We start from the raw sequence: 20,238 nt of genomic DNA on the forward strand, positions 1-20,238 counted from the left end.
TGTCCTATTAAGATTATTTCACAGCAAAAGCTGTGATGTAATGAGATAAATATATAATTTGCATGTGTGGCGCGCTTCAAATGAAGCACTTGTGAATGTGCGGGGACAGTGTTGTGCTGACGCTAGCTGCACGTACCTTTTAAAGCTCCTCCTTGGCTCATACATGGAAAACGCTTCACTGGCTCTGTTTCTAGCAGATGACAGTGAACAGAGAGCAAATTCACGTAGTAGCGCGAGGCACAAACAGAGTACATACGTTTTTTTATTAAATAGCAGCCTTTGCGGTCACATAGCGCAAATGAGTCCGCCCGTGAAATAGAGTCCCGTGGGGGTGACTGTTTGTTATCGCGTTGGCTTTGAAATGGTGAAAAGCACTATAGATATGACAATAACTTGACTGGTTTCACATTGTTAATGAACACGTTTATTAAAAAAAAATAAACATTTAGCTAAATGTTCTTAAATGTACTCAGACTTGCTTAGGACACAATTATTTTCCATCATAATAGCTGGTGTGCATATACAATTGTAAGGTGTGTAAATATGTGAAATATTTTGTAGTACTGTGGTTCAGTAGGCTAATTCTGTGGCACATATTGCCAAATGTAAGCTAACTGAAAAACAAACAGAACAAGAAATGTTTAATTTTACACTCTATACCTGTGGTAATATACTATTATGTGTAACATTTGATCTAAAAGTCATTAAATGTCGTATTTACAAAGTTATATTGAAATACATCATAAAAGGATTTTGTAGGATTTCTACTTAGGCAGTGAATATTGTACTCATTAAAAGTTCTATGAGCCAATGGAATCGCTAGGAATCGCTATGACATCAGACGCGGACCCGTTTTCACGGGCTGACTCATTTGATTATGACATCAGCTTTTCTGGACTGAAAAGCTGCTGTCATAACACAGAAACAATTCAAATTAAATGCTCCGTCAAAATAAAAGCTCAATTTAAATGAAAAAAGCATGGCAGAAATATATCACTACTGTATAGTTATGTAATATTAACTGTATTACTACTACTACTAACAATAATAACAATAAATCAATAGTAATTGTATTATATTTAAGCAATATCTCACATCTATGCAGCACTTTATTTGACAAAATATAACTCCAGTGTTGGATTTTAGATTGTGCTGTGAGGTTTTGTATAAAAGCACTTCATTAAATAAAAAAATAAAAAAATAATAAAAATACAAATACAATATTATGTTGAAAACTGTTATATTTTCATTTGATTAAAGTTTTTTTTTTTTTTTTTTTTTTCAATTTGGAATGCCCAATTCCCAATGCACTCTAAGTCCTCGTGGTGGCATAGTGACTCGCCTCAATCCGGGTGGCAGAGGACGAATCTCAGTTGCCTCCACATCTGAGACCGCCAATCCGCGCATTTTATCACATGGCTTGTTGAGCGCGTTACCACGGAGACCTAGCGCATGTGGAGGCTCACGCTATTCTCCGTGGCATTCACGCACAACTCACCAAACGCCCCACCCAGAAAGAGAGCCACATTATAGCGACCATGAGGAGGTTAACCCAGCATGACTCTACTCACCCTTGCAACCGGGCCAATGGGTTGCTTAGGAAGCCTGAGGTGTGGTAGTCAGCATCTTTAATTGCTGAGTTACCCAGGCCCCCAGTTTGATTAAAGTTTTAATACATTTTTTTTTTTGCAACAGTTTTAGTGATAAAATTTTAATAAAATCTTGATATGGATTTCAGAAAAAAAAAAAAAAAAAAAAACAGGTATCGGACTCAGTTTCAGCGAGTACCAAAAATGAAGTATTGGTACTCGTTTTATAAAAAAAATACGGTATTGGGACATCCCTATACATTTTATTTATTTATTTATTTATTTCCAAGATGATCAAACTGGATACCTTAAGTTTTGCTGAATTAAACGTAGTAAATATAACTAAGTTAAGTTCAAGTGGCAAAAATGTAGCACACTAGTGTTTGAAATGTGAAAGTGCTTGAAAGTGTTTTTAATTGTTGCACACTATTTTCCATACTATGTTTTAAATAGTAGGCACTAGGCAGGCAGGATCCAGTATATACTGTGCAGTAAGCAATATGCTAGTATTCTATTCAAAACATGCAAACACTGCTTTTTGAAACATTTAATTTTGCAAATTGCATGCTGTTTTACATTCTATTTTTAAATAAATAGTAAACTGCAGTATACAGTATATACTGTTCAGTGTGCAGTAAGCAGTATGCCAGTATTCCATTTTGAACACATTACTCTACGGGATAAAATGTTTGATTTTATATGTTGCATACTGTTTTACATACTATTTTAAAAATGTAGGCAGTATACAATAAGCAGTATTATTTCATTCCAAACACGTAACTTTACTGTTTGTAACGTTTATGTTTACATACTGCGTACTGTCACATACTATTTACATAAACAGTAGTTAGTATACAGTAGACTATATACTATGCAGTGTGCAGTAAACAGTATTCTAGAATTTCATTCAAAACACGACTCCATCCGAACATATTGACTCTACCTCTTGAAACGTGTATTTTTGCATATTGCATGCTGCTTTACATAGTATCCCTTTTCAACTCTGAGGACTTTTTGGGCTACCACCTGCAATTTTTCACATTCAAATGTAAAAGCTCACCATTTACACATACTGTGGACTAATTTCCAAAAATTGGTCTCATTTTTTCAGAAACCCTCACTGAAAAGGTAAAAAATAATGTAGGCAGTATACACTATATACTATACAGTATGCAGTAAAGAGTACACTAGCATTCTGTTCTGAATATGTGATACTAATGTTTGTAACATTTGTTTTTATATATTGCATACTGTTACACACAGTTACAAAAAAACTTTAGGCAGCAATCAGTACAAGTAAACAGTACACTAGTATTCCATTCTGAACACATTTTTAAAAACCACATCCTGACAATTTCTTCTCTCATTTCTCTAGCTGTTCCAAGGACCAGTGCTTCTCAGTGTAGCTCGGTGCCTGAGCCTCGCTATGGGAGGCGCATTGGGAATGACTTTGGATTGGGCACGGCTGTGCTGTTCGAGTGTAACCCAGGTTACACTCTGCATGGTGCCAGTGCCATCAGGTGTGAGGCCGTGCCCAACTCTCTTGCCCAGTGGAACGGCACTGTGCCATCATGTGTCGGTACGTACACCCCCATCCATCTTTCTACTCATTACTGCCCCCAACTTTTGGGGATGACCTTTGGCATGGACGTCAACTATGGAAGGCGACTAAGCTGAAATAGAGGCTTTTTTCCAAAACCTAGCTGCCTACGCAGGCAGAATTGTAAGACACACAGGTGCAAAACAATGGCTGTTCCACGAGTTAGGGATCATTATGTTGCTTTCAAGAGCTGTAATTTTGTCCAAATTCTAGTTGCTACCTACTGTATGTAGATCTTTCAAAATCTGTCACCAATGAGGTTCCATGATGGTTAGAATGCTGCTTTAGAATGTAGCTGCCTATGTAGGCAATAGACAACAATGCAGCTCACTATGTTTAGGAACCGAGCCTGAGAGATTTGTTTTTTATTAAAAATCGATGTGCCGGGAGCTAATGGATATAGGAGCATTCACACAGCATGGAGGGGCCTACGAAATGCAATTTCGAGCAAATGTGAATCTCAGGCAAATCTCTTGATGCAACTTGACAGAATACTTTCCACCTAGCTGTGTCCTCATGCAGTTTAATAGAAATGTTCCTATGAGAGAATCAACAGGTGCTACAAGCAAAGCTACAATCCTTACGGTCTCAGCAACCAATCAATATGGTATCATTTTTTGAGCATAAAGGGCAATCATAGTCATGATTTTGTAATAAAGGGCTCATATCATATTTTCCCTCTGAGGTATACCTGTTAGTCAAGGTTTCTTGCACCAAAAACGGCCATAATAAATTTGTTCATGACCATTTTCCACCCTCTCTCTGATGCGAAGAAATAAATAGGGTGAGTTTTGCTGTTGTGCCTCAATATCTAATATATAAATGCCCTTTTTGCATGCAAAATAAGTATAAGTGATTTGCTGTGCTCATACACAGGTTGCAGGTTTGCTGTTCTATCCAATATAGTTTTTAACTGCCCTACTGTTCAATAACAGCCTGTTTGCAAAGCCTGCATTACATTGTGACAGATTGACTGCATCCGAATATGCATACTTCCCTATTAAATAGTATGCTCAAACAGTATACCACTGGAGTAGCTTGTCCAAATCCTCAGTATTTACTAAGCAAGTAAGCGAGAAGCTGGAGACTTTAGATTCAAAATGGTGGATTAAAAAAACAGCTCTTTCCAACTGTAAGTGCTATATATACAGTACCAGTACAAAACAGTTCTTCCTTGTGCTTAAATTGTGCTTGTTTCACAAAGCATTTTCACGGTTGTTGTTATTATGTCATATATTTGGGCTAGTATAGGGCAACGTGTTAGCAACATCTAGCTTCTTCATGCTAAACATGCTAGCAACATGCTACATACTAAAACATGCTAGCATTGCATAGCTACATACTAAGACATGCTAGCAACATGCTAGCAATGCTTAGCTACATGCTAAAATATGCTAGCAACAGACTAGCATTGCCTAGCTACATGATAAAACATGCTAGCAACATGCTAGAAATGCTTAGCTATATGCTAAAACATGCTAGCAACAGGCTAGCATTGCCTAGCAACATGATGAATTATCCTTGCAACATGCTAGCATAGCTTAGCTACATGCTAAAACATGTTAGGAACATGCTAGCAATGCTTAGCTATATGCCAGAGCAACCTAGCTACATGCTAAAACATGCTATCTATCTATCTCTCTGTCTGTCTGTCTGTATGACTTTAAAACTCCAAGCTTTTAAACTTTTGTAAACTTTCAGACAAGACTTTTTAAAGCCAACATAAAGTTTGTCTACAAATTTTTCATTCTAGTTACAAATGCAGTTTGTACTCTGACAGTATGCCGTTTCGGACGTGGGTATTCTGTGCTCAAATACTGTATGCCACATAAACTCTTTAACCTAGTTAAAAATATACTCCAGCTTCTCTTTTCCATGTGTCTCCATACAGTATATTACTCTTTTTCGGTAGCTAAATTCGAAAAACTGGAATAATAATAGGCCTGTTTTCTTTGTCTGGCGTTTTGGAATAATAGTATCTATCCTAATTCCTCACTGGTTGGGCCATGTTTCTGAACACCTGCAGTTCACACTGAACATGTTTTTGCATCTGTCCACGCTGTTCTTCAGTTGTTTTCCTTTGTAATAAGGTGCTAAAGTGCTAAATGGATGTTTTTGACCACTACATTATGTCTCACTCTTCTGTCTTTTTAGTGTCAAGTTGAAAAGAACTTCAGCTGTTAAAAACAAGTTTTGAGACGTGAACTTTTTAAATAAACTCTTGATATGGATTTCAGAAAAAAAAAAAATCTTGTATCTTCATTGTATCTTCAGTGTGAACAGCTTCTAACAGGCAACAAGTCTAGGCATGTAATTTAGGTTTAGTTTAAACCGTTTATGGCTTTTCATCAATTAAATAACACTGTTAATGCCATTTACTTGACTGTAGCTTGGTTATTATTGTTTATTAAAGCTTTTAGAAAAGACCAAAAACTAGCAGTGAAAAAACTGATTTCATGTATTCTTTTAGTTAAATGTTCTGCTCTATTGGTAATGCTGCTTCTAGCTTTTTTAATGCAAGAACACGTTCTGTGTGAACAACCCTTAAGAGGTGTCATTGTTTGGGGGTTTCTGACATCAGAAATTCACAGAAAAAATCAAGATCACAGAAAATTCATTTTTCATGGTTTGACATCTGTGACCGCATATTCAATTTTAATGCACCAAGATGTTAAGTTCCCCTTCTGTCACTCACTCGACGTTGTGTCGATGTAGTGACACTAGGGGTCACCCTTGGGAGCCCCAAACACCTCAGATCTTTGAGAAAAGGCCAATGAGAATTGGCGAGTGGAATTTGCATGCCACTCCCCCGGACATACGGGTATAAAAAGAGCTGGCTCACAACCACTCATTCAGATTTTTTCTTCGGAGTCGAGCGGTTGTACTATCAGCGAGCTGAATACTACTGCTGTTCCATTCACCTCTTATGAAGCGGATGCTGTTGGATATACGGCGCATTTCCAGCGGCTTTCTCTCATTCTGCACGACAAGTGCAGATTTCGCCCCTGGGCGCTTCGACAGCGCTAAAAGAGTGTATATTCCTGCTAAAGAGTATATTTTCTCTATTAGAGCACACACATTGACGTTGAACATCTTTTTAAAGACGCGTCTTTATAAAGATGCCTTTCTGTCATTGTGTGATTCCTGGATGCGGTCGCTATCTCTCCCCTTCCGACGGCCACAGGCACTGCCTCACGTGACTGGGCAGAGATCACACTGAGGCAGTGTTCATGGATGGTTCATGTTCTCATTGCGAGAATATGACCATGGCAACGTTGCGGTCGCGGCTTTCCTTCTTCCGGGGGAAAGCCACTCTAGCCGCCCCCCACGCCTCGCCTTTAACCTCCGGGTGCGAGGACGGCCTGGCTGGCGCTGGAGGCGATTTGGGGGCTTCAATGGGCACGGCTCTGCCAGGTAAATCCACGCGGACCTCCCATTCCCCAGCATGTTCGTTTGCCCCCGGCGAGAGGAGACCAGCTCGCCCCAGGGACAGCTTAGTGTCCCTTTCGGAGCTCCGTAGCAGGATAAGTGCTCGATCGCTGCATCGGAGAGCGTACTGGCGATGTTAGACGCCGAGGACTCGACTGGGCTGCCACCTTCGGGTCGGCCCGCCCAGTCTGAGTCTGATGGCGAGATGACCGCCATGCTTGCCTGGGCCGCAGCATGTGTCGGGTTGGAGTGGAACCTTCCACAATCCCCTGAGCCCTCGTGGCTAGACAATTGGTTCCTGGGTTCAGGGCTCCGCTCACAGCCACGCCACCCCCCCCGGTCCCTTTCTTCGACGAGCTGACGAGGTCGTGGAGGGCACCTTTTTCTGCCAGAAAACCGACCTCCCAGCTCATCCACTCTCACTACCCTTGATGGCGGGGCAGCCCAGGGGTAATATGGAGGTCCCTCATGTGGATAAGGTGGTTGTGGTGCACCTGTGGCTGAATCTGGTCGAGATGAGGGACGCGGACAAGGTTCGCTTTCTCAACGCCCCCATCTCCCAGATCGGCCTGGGAGGTTCGATGACACCGTCAAGGAATTTTCGCCCAGCAGTTCTCAGTGGTGAGGAAGCAGACGGAGGCTATACAAAACATCTTGCCCCGTCAAGATCCCATATCCCGTCTGCTCACCGAGGGCGTCCCCCTGCAGCGGCGAAAGCCCAGGCGGCTCCGCCTCAGCCCAAGCCCAGTTCTTGGCCCCAGCGTAGAGCCCCCCACAGGAAGCTGATGCACCCCGCCTCATGGGCTGGCACGAGGACACGAAAGGCTCCTAAGCACCCCTGAGACAGACGACCCAGGGAGCGAGATGTCTGCTGAAAACTCAGAGCTGGTATCCAGACCACTCCATCCCCTGGTGGAGGGCCGGGAGGTAAATACTTGGTTTCCTTTTCTTTTATGTTCGCCACACCCCGAACGGGCTGCGGTACCCACATTCTCAAAAGAGCAGTTTCCTCACTCCCTGGGTCACATAGCCAGTGTTTACAATCGCCGTTATCACGGCAACTGGGCACTGAGCACCAGCGACTTAGACGGTGCGAACGTGGGCCCCCTGCCTTTGCGCGTCCGGTCGCACCACACTCACACCCGTGGCCAGGTGGTTGTGACGGACTACAAGGATGGTCAAAAAGTCCCTCCTCCCCCGTCGCTTACCCCCCGACGCCGGGTACATGGAGCAAGGTAAGTGCTTCGTGGGTCCCCTCAGCTCAGCCACGAGTTCGAGACGAAGCGAGGCCCCACCCACAGGTACGTTAAACGCGATCGTCCCCTTAGTGCCCCTCGCCCGGAGCTTGAGAGCATGGCTAGTGCTTTCCAACCCGTCGCAGTGGTTGGCCAGGACCATCCGACTCGGCTACGTGATTCAGTTCGCCAGGCGCCCAACCTGGTTCAGCAGCGTCCACTTCACTTTGGTGAGGGGCGAGAATGCCGCCACCTTGCTTGTGGCCCTGGGGGCTGCACAAATATGCGTTCCCCCCAGTAAGCCTACTTGCACAGACCCTGTTCAAGGTCAGGGAGGACGAGGAGCAGGTCACCCTCGTGGCCCCGTATTTGCCCACCCAGACTTGGTTCTCAGACCTCACGCTCCTCGTGACAGCCCCTACCTGGCGAATTCCCCTGAGGAAGGACCTTCTTTCTCAGGGACGGAGCACCATCTGGCACCCGCGCCCAGACCTCTGGAACCTCCACATCTGACCCTTGGACAGGATGCGGAAGACCTAAGTGGCCTACCACCAGCAGTGATATACACGATCACTCAGGCCAGAGCTCCCTCCACGAGGCAGCTTTATACCCTGAAGTGGCGTTGGTTCGCGAATTGGTGTTCTTCCCGAGCTGAAGACCCTCAGAGATGTGCAGTCGGGTCAGTACTTTCCTTCCTGCAGGAGAGGCTGGAGGAACAGCTGTCCCCCTCCACCTTGAAGGTGTATGTGGCCGCCATAGCAGCACACCACGATACAGTGGACGGTAAGTCCTTAGGGAAGCACGACCTGATCATCAGGTTCCTGAGAGGCGCCCAGAGGTTGAATCCTCCTAGGCCACACCTGTTCCCCTCATGGGATCTCTCCGTGGTCCTCCTGGGCCTTCGCGGAGCCCCCTTTGAGCTGCTAGAGTCAGTCGAGCTGAAAGCCCTCTCCTTGAAGATGGCCCTCCTGATTGCGCTCACCTCCATCAAGAGGGTCGGGGACCTGCAAGCGTTCTCTGTCAGCGATACTTGTCTGGAGTTCGGTCCGGGTGACTCTCACGTAATCTTGAGACCCCAGCCGGGCTATGTGCCTAAGGTTCCCACAACTCACTTCAGGGATCAGGTGGTGAACCTGCAAGCACTGCCCCAGGAGGAGGCAGACCCAGCCCTGTCGTTGCTGTGTCCGGTGTGTACTTTGCGCATCTACTTGGATCGCACGCAGAGATTTAGATGCTCTGAGCAGCTCTTTGTCTGCTTTGGGGACAGCGGAAGGGGAACGCTGTCTCCAAACAGAGGCTTGCCCACTGGATCATGGATGTCATCGCTATGGCATACCAGGCCCAGGCCGTGCCCGCCCCTTCAGGAATACGAGCACACTCCACAAGGAATCTGGCATCCTCGTGGGCACTGACCCATGGCACCTCTCTAGCAGACATCTGCAGGGCAGCGGGCTGGGCGACACCCAATACCTTCACGAGTTTTTACAATCTCTGGGTTGAGCCGGTTTCATCCCATGTTCTGTCAGGTACGAACAGGTAAGTTCGGGAATACGGACAGCTGGCCGGGTGTATCGCTTGCGTATAGCGCCTTTCCCCTCCAAAGAGGTGAAGATGTGTGCTTCTTTTCCCATGCGAGTTCACGAACCCGTGAACCCTGGATGTCCTTCCTCCCTAGCCCTGTGGCTCGCTAATTCAGTGGAGGAATTCACAGCTCGAACCAGTACGTGTGCTAATATGCCCTTACTGAGGTAGGTGCTCCACAGGTGACAGTTACTCTGGTAACCCCCTGTGATATATTTTCTGCAGTATGGTCTCCCGGTCAGTAGACCTGCGTTTCTTTCAGGTAGGACCTACCACCGCGCCTCTTCCATGTGCGGCTCTGAGCCCACATGACGTGCTTGCCACATGTTACCTCCCCTCCGGGCAGGATGTGGTCTCCGCGGGGTCTTTTCCACCTGAAAGAATAGGATAGGAAAAGAACACCTCCCCCGGTGCATATATTGAGCGTTACAATGGCCCCAGCCGAATAACTGAATACTTTGCAGCTGGCGCGGCCTACTTCCATACTAGATATACTAGATATGTCTCTCCCCCCCCCACCTCCAGGGATGTGGGGAACTATACAATGTTTTTTGGGGCATTGGGAGAGGCTACGTGCAGACCGGTGCACCTGTTACTACGCACACAGCAGCTTGCTTGCACCTGCACTGGCAGTCCACGTAACATGGTTCAGCTAGTTGTGGTGTTCCGTATAGGGACCCCTAGTGTCACTACATCAACACAACGTCGAGTGAGTGAGAGAAGGGGAACGTCTCGGTTACTGTCATAACCTCCGTTCCCTGATGGAGGGAACGAGATGTTGTGTCCCCCCTGCCACAATGCTGTACTACCCGCTGAAATGGGCGGGACCCTGTCTCGGCTCCTCAGCACAAAACCTGAATGAGTGGTTGCGAGCCAGCTCCTTTTATACCCGTATGTCCGGGGGAGTGGCATGCAAATTCCACTTGCCAATTCTCATTGGCCTTTTCTCAAAGATCTGAGGTGTTTGGGGCTCCCAAGGGTGACCCCTAGTGTCACTACATCGACACAACGTCTCGTTCCCTCCATCAGGGAACGGAGGTTACGACAGTAACCGAGACGTTTCTTGACAACCAAAAGCAGCTTAAAGTTAGAGTAATGATCTATATTATTTGGCTCCAGAATTGTCTATTTCACATTATTAATTAATTAATTAACTATTTATTAAATGCAATTTTATAATTTTGCTTTTGACATATTTTTATAAACTGAATAATTCACTCGAGGCTTTTGCTTTTAAGGGTGTTTTATGCACTCCAGTGTTTCCCACAGGATTTTTATGAGACTGTGGTGGGTGGACCTCAGACCTTGTACATTTAAAGTTAAATGCATCAATCTGGTGCACTTTGAGAGCAAAATTAAAAGGCTAGATCTTTGTGCTAGCTTTGTGCTCTTGTAAACAAGACTGGCTGGGAGTGAGACATGCTTTGCTGAAGCAACGGTGCAAAATACAACGTTAGAGATCTTTTATGCTATTATGAGAAGTGTAAAAATATTTTTGGTTCATTATGAAACTGTCTTGGTAATTAATGGGAAAAACTGCACTCTAAAATTACTTTAACACAAGGCCTAGAGAGGCTTTTTGGTTTAATAACCTGTATTAAAGCATTTATGTATACCCGGGTATCATGTTTGCATTTGTAAATTCCTGTCAGAAATAAGTAAATTGGAAACCAGCAAATCTTTCCTTCAATGCAGTCTTTTTGTGTTGCTGTAGGGGGGTGAATCAAATGCTGTGACAGTTGCACCTAATTTCATTCATTATTTCTGCTAAAGGAAAGGGCCTCAGTGAATCATCAGGACTATTATATTAATTTTCTCAGTGTGTGCACAAAGCAGGTAGGGTTGCCATTGGTAACTGGTTCACATAATTATTTTCTTTATAGCATTCTCTGCACAGGTGCAGCACACATCCATTACTGCGTTCACCTTGGTCACTTTTTTGAGTCCTCCAATTTCGAAAATATATTGTATGTTGCATCTAGATCAACATGCATAGTTTTGGGAGAGAAAGTTTTGACACTAAGTAGAGTGTGTCCCATCTGTTAAATACCTCTTATGTTGTGGTCTTGTGGAGAGTAAACTATTATTTTTTTTTTTAAACAGTCTGCCTGAAAACAAAGTTGATACTGGGTTGATACAGTACCAGTATACAGTGGTTAACTTTTTGCCAAAGTTCACCAGGGGCCAGTTGCACCCAGCTGTGCTTAAGTTACAACTTAGCCAGGTTGTGGCATAAATTGACACTAAGTTGCAACTTACGCTCAACTTAATGTTGTTATATGTAATATTTTTACTGTACTAAATCATAAAATTACCATAATATGTGATTAGAGAATTAGGAAACATGCTAAGTTGAAATACTGGCTTCTCCAATAACAATGCTACAGCCAGTATATTCTACTTTGAAGTTTCCATTCCGTGCCGGACTTTCTGCTTATGTTTTGGCCTGTGTGATCCCGCCCACTGCCCACTCACCAATAGTATTTAGACACCACCGGGTTGCCAGATTTGAACGTTTGCAGGCAAACAACTGCGTGCTGCAGCCATGAAAGCCAGCAAACAAACTGGATAAGAGATAACAGATTCCACCCGACCTAAAAAGCCTCGCCATCCGTCTAAAAACCACCATGACAAGAAGCATAGTAAAACAAGGATAAATATTGATGAGCTTCGAGTCTGGGGCGGGGCAGGCAACTCTCCAATATTTTGAATTTGGACTGCAGTACCCATTTCAAACACTTGTTGTTAATCTTACATATAGCACCTTTAATTGTGCAACGCCAGGTTGTGGCGTAAATTGGCACTAAGTTACAACTTAAGCACAATTTAATCTTTTCACGTAGAACCATTAAACTTAGGTGAAATGAAACTCCACGTTTAAACTAAATATTTATGGAAGCCTCTGACAAGGAGTTAGGTTGGAATAAAAAGGCATACGGATTGTATTAAATCAATAATCAATCTGTTTTTCGTGACTTCAATCCTTTAGGAATATGTAATGATATTGAGATTTACTCTTGTTTACATTTACAAGAGAAAACATTACCATAATAACTTACTTAGCAACTCTTTCAGACAAAACAATTCTAAAAAGACCCACACAGAAAAACACACACTCAGAAAAATTAAAATGGATAAATGCCAAACTGTATAATACATTTAAATATGAATTCATATGTACGTCTCTTAGCGTTTCTGTGACAGCTGAAGGGTGTGTGACAATGAATGATGAGGAAATATAGACATTTTGAATTTGAGTGGAAATCCAAAATCTTTTCTAGGAAAAGTGATTTAGAAAATAACTTAAAACTAAAGTAATTAGTTATTTGATTACTTTTAGATAATGTAATTTGTAAAGTAATCTGATTACAATCTTAGATAATTAATTAGTAATTTGTAGTGGATTACTTATTTTGAGTAACTTAACTCCCTTGTGTGAACTTTGTGTCCCAATGTTAAGTAACGGCCTGTTCACACCAACTCTGTTTTTTCGGTACGATTGTTCATTCTGAACAAGCTTTTGAATAGGAACCATGGATACCGATAGCGTTTTTCATACCGGGTCCGACAGATTGTCCACGACAATCCAAAGGTTTTTTTCACGAGTGGTCCGATTTCTTTTTTTATCATCAGATACAATAAGATACAAGCTTTTTGTAATTTTTCCAGAGTCGCTGCAACTTCTCAATCCAGCATGTTGGTGGCGCTAATCAGCTGGCAAACACCGGCATTGGACGTGCTGTTGAAACACACACCAGAAAATTATATACTTAAAAATAAATAGTAAAAAAAAAAAAAAAAAGGTTTAGTTCATTAACCCTTTGTACTGCAAGCATAAACCGTTCTCTTTTCGAAAGTCTGCTTATGTTTTTTTGTCTTAATGTACACTATTTAAAATGTATATCACTGTGACAGTTATATTCTCATGGCATTAAAAATAGCAGCAATGTTCGGCAATTCGTTTGTACTAAGCTCATAGTAAAATATACCATAAAAAGATTTGTTACATGCAATGTTTTAGACAAATGAATTGCAGAACCACACTGCTATTTTTATTGCAAGGATAATATAACAAATTATTGCAATAATTTAAATAAAGAAAAGACCGTAAGCCAGTGTTTTCTTTTATATTGTTTTTAATATTATGCATCCTAATTTATACTATACTGTTATCCTCAATGTACATTATTCCACATACACAATATTGCCAAAAGTATTCGCTCATCTGCCTTTAGACGCATATGAACTTAAGTGACATCCCATTCTTAATCCATAGGGTTTAATATGACGTCGGCCCACCCTTTGCAGCTATAACAGCTTCAACTCTTCTGGGAAGGATTTCCACAAGGTTTAGGAGTGTGTTTATGGGAATTTTTGACCATTCTTCCAGAAGCGCATTTGTGAGGTCAGACACTGATGTTGGACGAGAAGGCCTGGCTCGCAGTCTTCGCTCTAATTCATCCCAAAGGTGCTCTATCTGGTTGAGGTCAGGACTCTGTGCAGGCCAGTCAAGTTCTTCCACACCAAACTCGCTCATCCATGTCTTTATGGACCTTGCTTTGTGCACTGGTGCGCAGTCATGTTGGAACAGGAAGGGGCCATCCCCAAACTGTTCCCACAAAGTTGGGAGCATGGAATTGTCCAAAATCTCTTGGTATGCTGAAGCATTCAGAGTTCCTTTCACTGGAACTAAGGGGCCAAGCCCAGCTCCTGAAAAACAACCCCACACCATAATCCCCCCTCCACCAAACTTCACAGTTGGCACAATGCAGTCAGACAAGTACCGTTCTCCTGGCAACCGCCAAACCCAGACTCATCCATCAGATTGCCAGATGGAGAAGCGTGATTCGTCACTCCAGAGAACGCGTCTCCACTGCTCTAGAGTCCAGTGGCGGCATGCTTTACACCACTGCATCCGACAATTTGCATTGCACTTGATGTATGGCTTGGATGCAGCTGCTCGGTCATGGAAACCCATTCCATGAAGCTCTCTACGCACTGTTCTTGAGCTAATCTGAAGGCCACATGAGCTTTGGAGGTCTGTAGTGATTGACTCTGCAGAAAGTTGGCGACCTCTGCGCACTATGCGCCTCTGTCATTTTACGTGGCCTACCACTTCGTGGCTGAGTTGCTGTCATTCCCAATCGCTTCCACTCTGTTATAATACCACTGACAGTTGACTGTGGAATATTTAGTAGCGAGGAAATTTCATGACTGGACTTGTTGCACAGGTGGCATCCTATCACAGTACCATGCTGGAATTCACTGAGCTCCTGAGAGCGGCCCATTCTTTCACAAATGTTTGTAGAAGCAGTCTGCATGCCTAGGTGCTTCATTTTATACACCTGTGGCCATGGAAGTGATTGGAACACCTGAATTCAATTATTTGGATGGGTGAGCGAATACTTTTGGCAATATAGTGTATATTTATATCACTGCACCTTGTGTTATATTATCCAGGCATTAATCCAGACATGATAAAAAGAGAATATGGTTCGGGAGTCCGTTTGGAATATATTCGTTGCAAAATGAATGTGCAAATAAATATGCAACAGTGCTCTTAACTTATCTCACTCGCATAAAAACTGATTATATACTCCTCAGAACGCATCAACACCACAGAAAGAACATAATGAAACAGTTATGCCAAATTAGGTAAATAAATGCTTTAACAACATTCAATAAATTAATCTCTAACAGCTGAAGGTGCGGGCAGGAGACTGGTATAAATGTTTAGAACAGCAAAATCGTACTGTACAGGGGTGAAATTGTTTTTTGTTGTTAATTTTTTACTCGTGACCTGTGGGAATTTTGTCTTGCAAAATTGTCATGAATTTGGTGTGAACAAGCCTTAAGACCTTTCGAATGGCTGGCACAACCCTACACAGGTTAGTGGCATCAAATATTTGAAAGATATTCAGAAATTTCAGTATGTGTCATTAGGCTTGAGAATAACGGAATACTTGTAACGATGTTATGTAATCAGGATACAAACAATTTGTAGCTTTAATCTGTTACAGTAATATACATAAAACCCCAACATAATCAGATTACAGCTACATTTGGTAAAATTTGGATTACTAACAGGATTACAATTTTTTTTAATTAATAACAAAAGTAACAAATGACCCTCCTGAAATAAAATGATATAGACCGTTGCTTGCTTTAGAAAGGTACAGATGCTCAGATGCTCGCTCAAAATCTCTTCTGGTTCACTCTTGACTCATGTGAGTCAGAAGCGTCAATAACCCATGTCTCACATCACCACTTTGCTCTCGAGGCAAACGGGGTCAAACCATTAAAAGGGCTGTTTTATCACAATAGCCACTGGAGAAAATGTATTGTTTTTGTAGAAAATTCGACATTATTGTCTCTTCAAAGGAGAAAAAGGAAACAACATTACAGTTCAGTGCAATGTATGCCTTCCAGCTGGAAGATGCTGTCATTTTCCAAGAACTAGACATGTGATTTAAAGAAGCATTTGAAAGTAAGACCCACATGAATAAATGTTAGTTAGGTTAGCTAAGAATAGTTGTAAGTGTTCCCTGAAAGTTTCTCTGTCTGACCTTCCGTCGATCTTTTCATGGAAGCAGGAATAGCTGCCAGTACTGTGACATGAATTGCGCATCATTGACGGTACAGCGGAAAGGAACTTGTTCCGCATTGTGGAGAAACGTCCACTCCCCCCGGCGAACATCCCATATTCCTGTAAACTCTTGTTCTCTGAAATGCTGTTGTGATGCACTGACAACAGAAATAGGGACAGGAATTATTTATTTATTTATTTATTTTTTCATTTAAAAAAATCCAAATTGTACTCATAAATACCAAATGAATGAAAAAAGTGCAATGGATAATTGATCTGATTTTGATACTTATTATAAATGTATTGTTGAGAACAGTTCAAAATACTTTGTGAGGGAGAAATTCTTTAAATGTTACATTTCAAAACTCTTTAATAAGTAATTAAAGACACACTAAAAAGGTTTAAATCTATTTCGATCTATTCTTTAAAACTACAACTGTGTTTTTCTTTTTTCTTTTTGGAATAAATTCTTTATTTTGTTTATTCATTTATTGTTTTGTTAGTAAAATCCTCTTTAAATATAAACATAGAATACCCCATAAACGTTAGCTGGTGATGTTGGCCTATGGATCATGAGCAAGCAGAGAAAAGACTCAAGGCATTGCATTAATAATAATGATTATGATAACCTGTGATCTACCTATTGCAGCAGGAAGTTAAAGAATGGTGCCAATTAGTCTACACGCTAACTGCATTACATGCCATACTTAAACTTCGCAGTGTTTTTGAATCTGAGGTACATCCTGTCAGATTTTTTTTTTTTATGTTAACCAAGACATAATTCAGTGCATCTCTTCTAATTGTATTTTCTTGGAGATAAAATGAGCCATGTTCTGTAGGACATAGAGGACTCATCTGATTTGTTTAACCCTCCTAAGGGATTCATAAATGAGCCCTACCTTTGGTCCTTCCGGTCATTTTTGACCGGAAAGAGCAAAGGTGTAATTTTTTTTTGTTTTTTTGTTTTTTTGATGATGATAATGATACCATTCTTTCTTCCCTAAATTAATAACAATAAAATGATGCACTTCTTTTGGGATGTTATGCTATTTTTTATCTGATTTACATGTAAATATATAAATGTTACCATTAATTTGCAAATGCAAATAAGTAAATTTATGAAACTTTAGTACAGTAAAAATCATGTCATGATAGCCAGTAGATGGCTGCAGGGTCTCCTGAACAGTAAAGTGTTTCGCTGTGAGCAAGGCTCGACAAGGCCACATTTATAACTTAGCTGTGGGAAAATGTATTTGTTTTCATAACAGAAAAATGCAGTGTTTTGTCTGGAAGGTGAGGCACGTGCAGCTAAGTGTAAATTTTCCCACAGTGGAAAAGGTATATTTTTGTACATTGGGGTCACTCAGAATTGATGGTTGATTTATTGGTTTTATTTGACAAGTTTTAAATAAAAAATGCTCTGTGTTATAGACTCAACAATTCATTTGTGTGTGTGTGAGAGAGAGAGAGGGTGTGTATATTTTGCACTCTGGATGTTTTATTGTCTCACCCTTTAATTTCTGTGTGTTTTTTCTTTCTTGTGGCTGATTTACTGATTGTATTTGAAAAAATTGCTCTGTTTTATGATCTTTCCAATTCATTTTCAATGGCCGGTCAATTTTGACTGAAGACAAAAGGTGTCGCTTTTGTTCTATGTTTTTTTTTTTTTTTTTTTTTACAACCATTTCAACTTATAGAATCATGTCCAATTTTTTTTTTTTTTTTTTTGTATGTTTAGATGTCAAGTGGATGAAAAGTCACCGAGACTTGCACCGCTCAGATAAAGGAAACCATTTTTATTTGGATTACCATTTAAGTGATTCCGGTCAAAAATGACAGAAGACCATAGGAGGGTTAAGTTGTTCTACATTTGAACATATTTTGTTTTCCTATAAAGGAGGCAGTATCCCTGTTAATTAAAAGTAATCTGATTACATTACTTTCTTATTGCAGTAGTTGAATTAAGCTACTGATTACATTTTACTAAGTATTTGTAAGTACTAAATATTTGTAATTAATTACAATTAAATGTAACCCTCCCAACTGTAACATTGGAGGTAGGACAGGCAGAAACAGATGATAATAAGAACCCAAGTGCAGTTTTAATGAACTAAAACAAAAGATACAAAACAACAGACTAGACTTGACATACTGTTACTAAGACTAAGACTATAAAAATATGAAACTAAGAACAAGGACCCTGGCAAACATAGGGGCTTAAATACACAAAGGGCAAAAAAGATAAGACACATCTGGAGAACAGTCAAGACAGGAAGGAAACAGAAACCGAAAACAGAACTAAGACATGACATGGAACAGACTTCAAAATAAAACACATGACAAAACAAGAGTCTAAAGATACAAACACTACTGGACATGTTACACCAACCCTGTGTGTCACTGTTTAATGAGATATATTTTTTGTGATCACAAAGTCTATACCAATTTTCAGCTATTTTTTGTGTCATTTTCTGTACAACCATTGACAGAAACTACTGCGACATTATTTGAATTCCTTTTTTCCACTCCACTTGTCATAGTAGACAATTCTTAGCCAGAATAAGCTGCAGTGTGGACCAGACTTAATGCTGATTGTCAAGAGTCTGACTAATCTCCTCCTGTCTTTAACCAACAAATGTTGCAGCATCATAGCTAACCAAACAGCTGATACCATCTAAGATCACAGGTTAACATTAGCTTTTACCAGCATGTATGTTTCTCTTTTTAGGGCAGTAGGTCTCTTTACGTTCTATTTATTTACATGATGAAGCACTTATCCTCTTCCTGAGCGCAGGCTGCTAATGATGACATTAACATAGCTGGAAACCTTTTTGATTATCGCTTTGATATGTGCGAGCATGTGCAAAACCACCTGTGGAATATAGATGTGCTAGAATGGAAGTCAACTGAAAGCACTGATTGTGAAGACAGAAAACGCTTGTGGTACTTAACATCTAGAGGTGCTAAGTACAATGTCTGCTGCAGCCTTAACAAACAAATAAGAATTGCTTCATTTCTCGCCGTCATTCAATTTACCTGGGTATTTTTTCTTTAGCTTTTGTTCTCAGCTGATGTTTGTGTGCTCTGTGTGTTTTGAAAAGCGCTAATGAAAATGGAATATTAACGTAATTCTAAATGACGTAAAGTGTATGTAGACGATTGCAAGCAGTGGTTCCATTTTTGTGGGCTAAAGCATATTACACTAATTGTGTCTGTGAACAGACAGCAGCAATAATTTGGCATATACCGCGGACAAGGATGCTTTCTGCCTGTCAATCATTTTGTGCATTCTTACAGTATTGTAGTTGCAGCGAATTATTGAGGCTTACTGCCGTTTTTATGCCATGTTGCTCATAACAGTTGTCAGCTGAGGGTGTTATTTTGCTTCTGTAGTTTTTGACAACCGTTTCAGCTTATGTCGGTCTCAGTAAAGCTCATTTGGTATTGTTGGAGTGCAGTATTTTGTAAAAAGGGGGCGTGGCTTATCCAGCGGCTCAGCTTGGGGAAATTCTAGAACAGCTAATTTAGCTTACAGCACCTTTAAGGTGCTCCAAGTAGTTTTTTGTTATTTCTTTAACTGACTGATACGACAAAGTAGCCTACAAAATTGAAGCTATGTAAGAAAACAAAATATTTTAGATAAAAATGAGGTTATAGATTATTTTTTTTTTTTTATATGACATGTAATATCATATATAAGAGTATTTTTCTGGCACATAAACGATGATCTCAGTTAGGATGACAGTTTTGCAATTAACCGTTTAACGAAATGATTTGCTCCAACAAACTGTCTGAATCCACCGATTCACTGAAATTAATCAGCTTTCCAAACATTATACAGTATATGAGAGAAAACGGAACATTCCGGGAGAACACATTTAATTATCTGCCTCTGTCTGATACAATAAGACATAAAACATTGATTAACTGTTTTGTCACGCACCGCAACTCATTGGAAAAAGTAGCTCTTCCTGTTACGTTTTTGAAAAATGTAATTATTTTAGTAGCCTTGCTACTTTTTGTTAGTTACCCCTCAACATTGTTGTCACACATTATTTAATTAATTCAATTTATTTTGCACACAAAAGTGTTCTGATAAAAAAGGGGGCAGGTGTGGGGTACCAAGATTAAGTGAGTAATATTCAGCTTGTCATGTGATCTCAACATGGCGCTACCATGAAAGGCCCATTGTACAAAGGGGCCTCAGTTTGTTCCTGG

General features: G+C 41.1%; 1 protein-coding gene across 1 annotated transcript in view; it reads left to right on the forward strand.

Annotated features, from left to right (window-relative positions):
* The window catches only part of csmd3a (CUB and Sushi multiple domains 3a), a 437,506-nt gene that overhangs the window by 265,644 nt on the left and 151,624 nt on the right, over nt 1–20,238 (forward strand). Inside the window, exon 35 of the mRNA XM_051721095.1 lies at nt 2,965–3,168. Coding sequence (XP_051577055.1) covers nt 2,965–3,168 — 204 coding nt within the window. The remainder of the gene's footprint in view (nt 1–2,964; nt 3,169–20,238) is intronic.

Source organism: Myxocyprinus asiaticus, chromosome 16 (assembly GCF_019703515.2).
Source record: "Myxocyprinus asiaticus isolate MX2 ecotype Aquarium Trade chromosome 16, UBuf_Myxa_2, whole genome shotgun sequence".
NCBI classification, from domain to species: Eukaryota; Metazoa; Chordata; class Actinopteri; order Cypriniformes; family Catostomidae; genus Myxocyprinus; species Myxocyprinus asiaticus.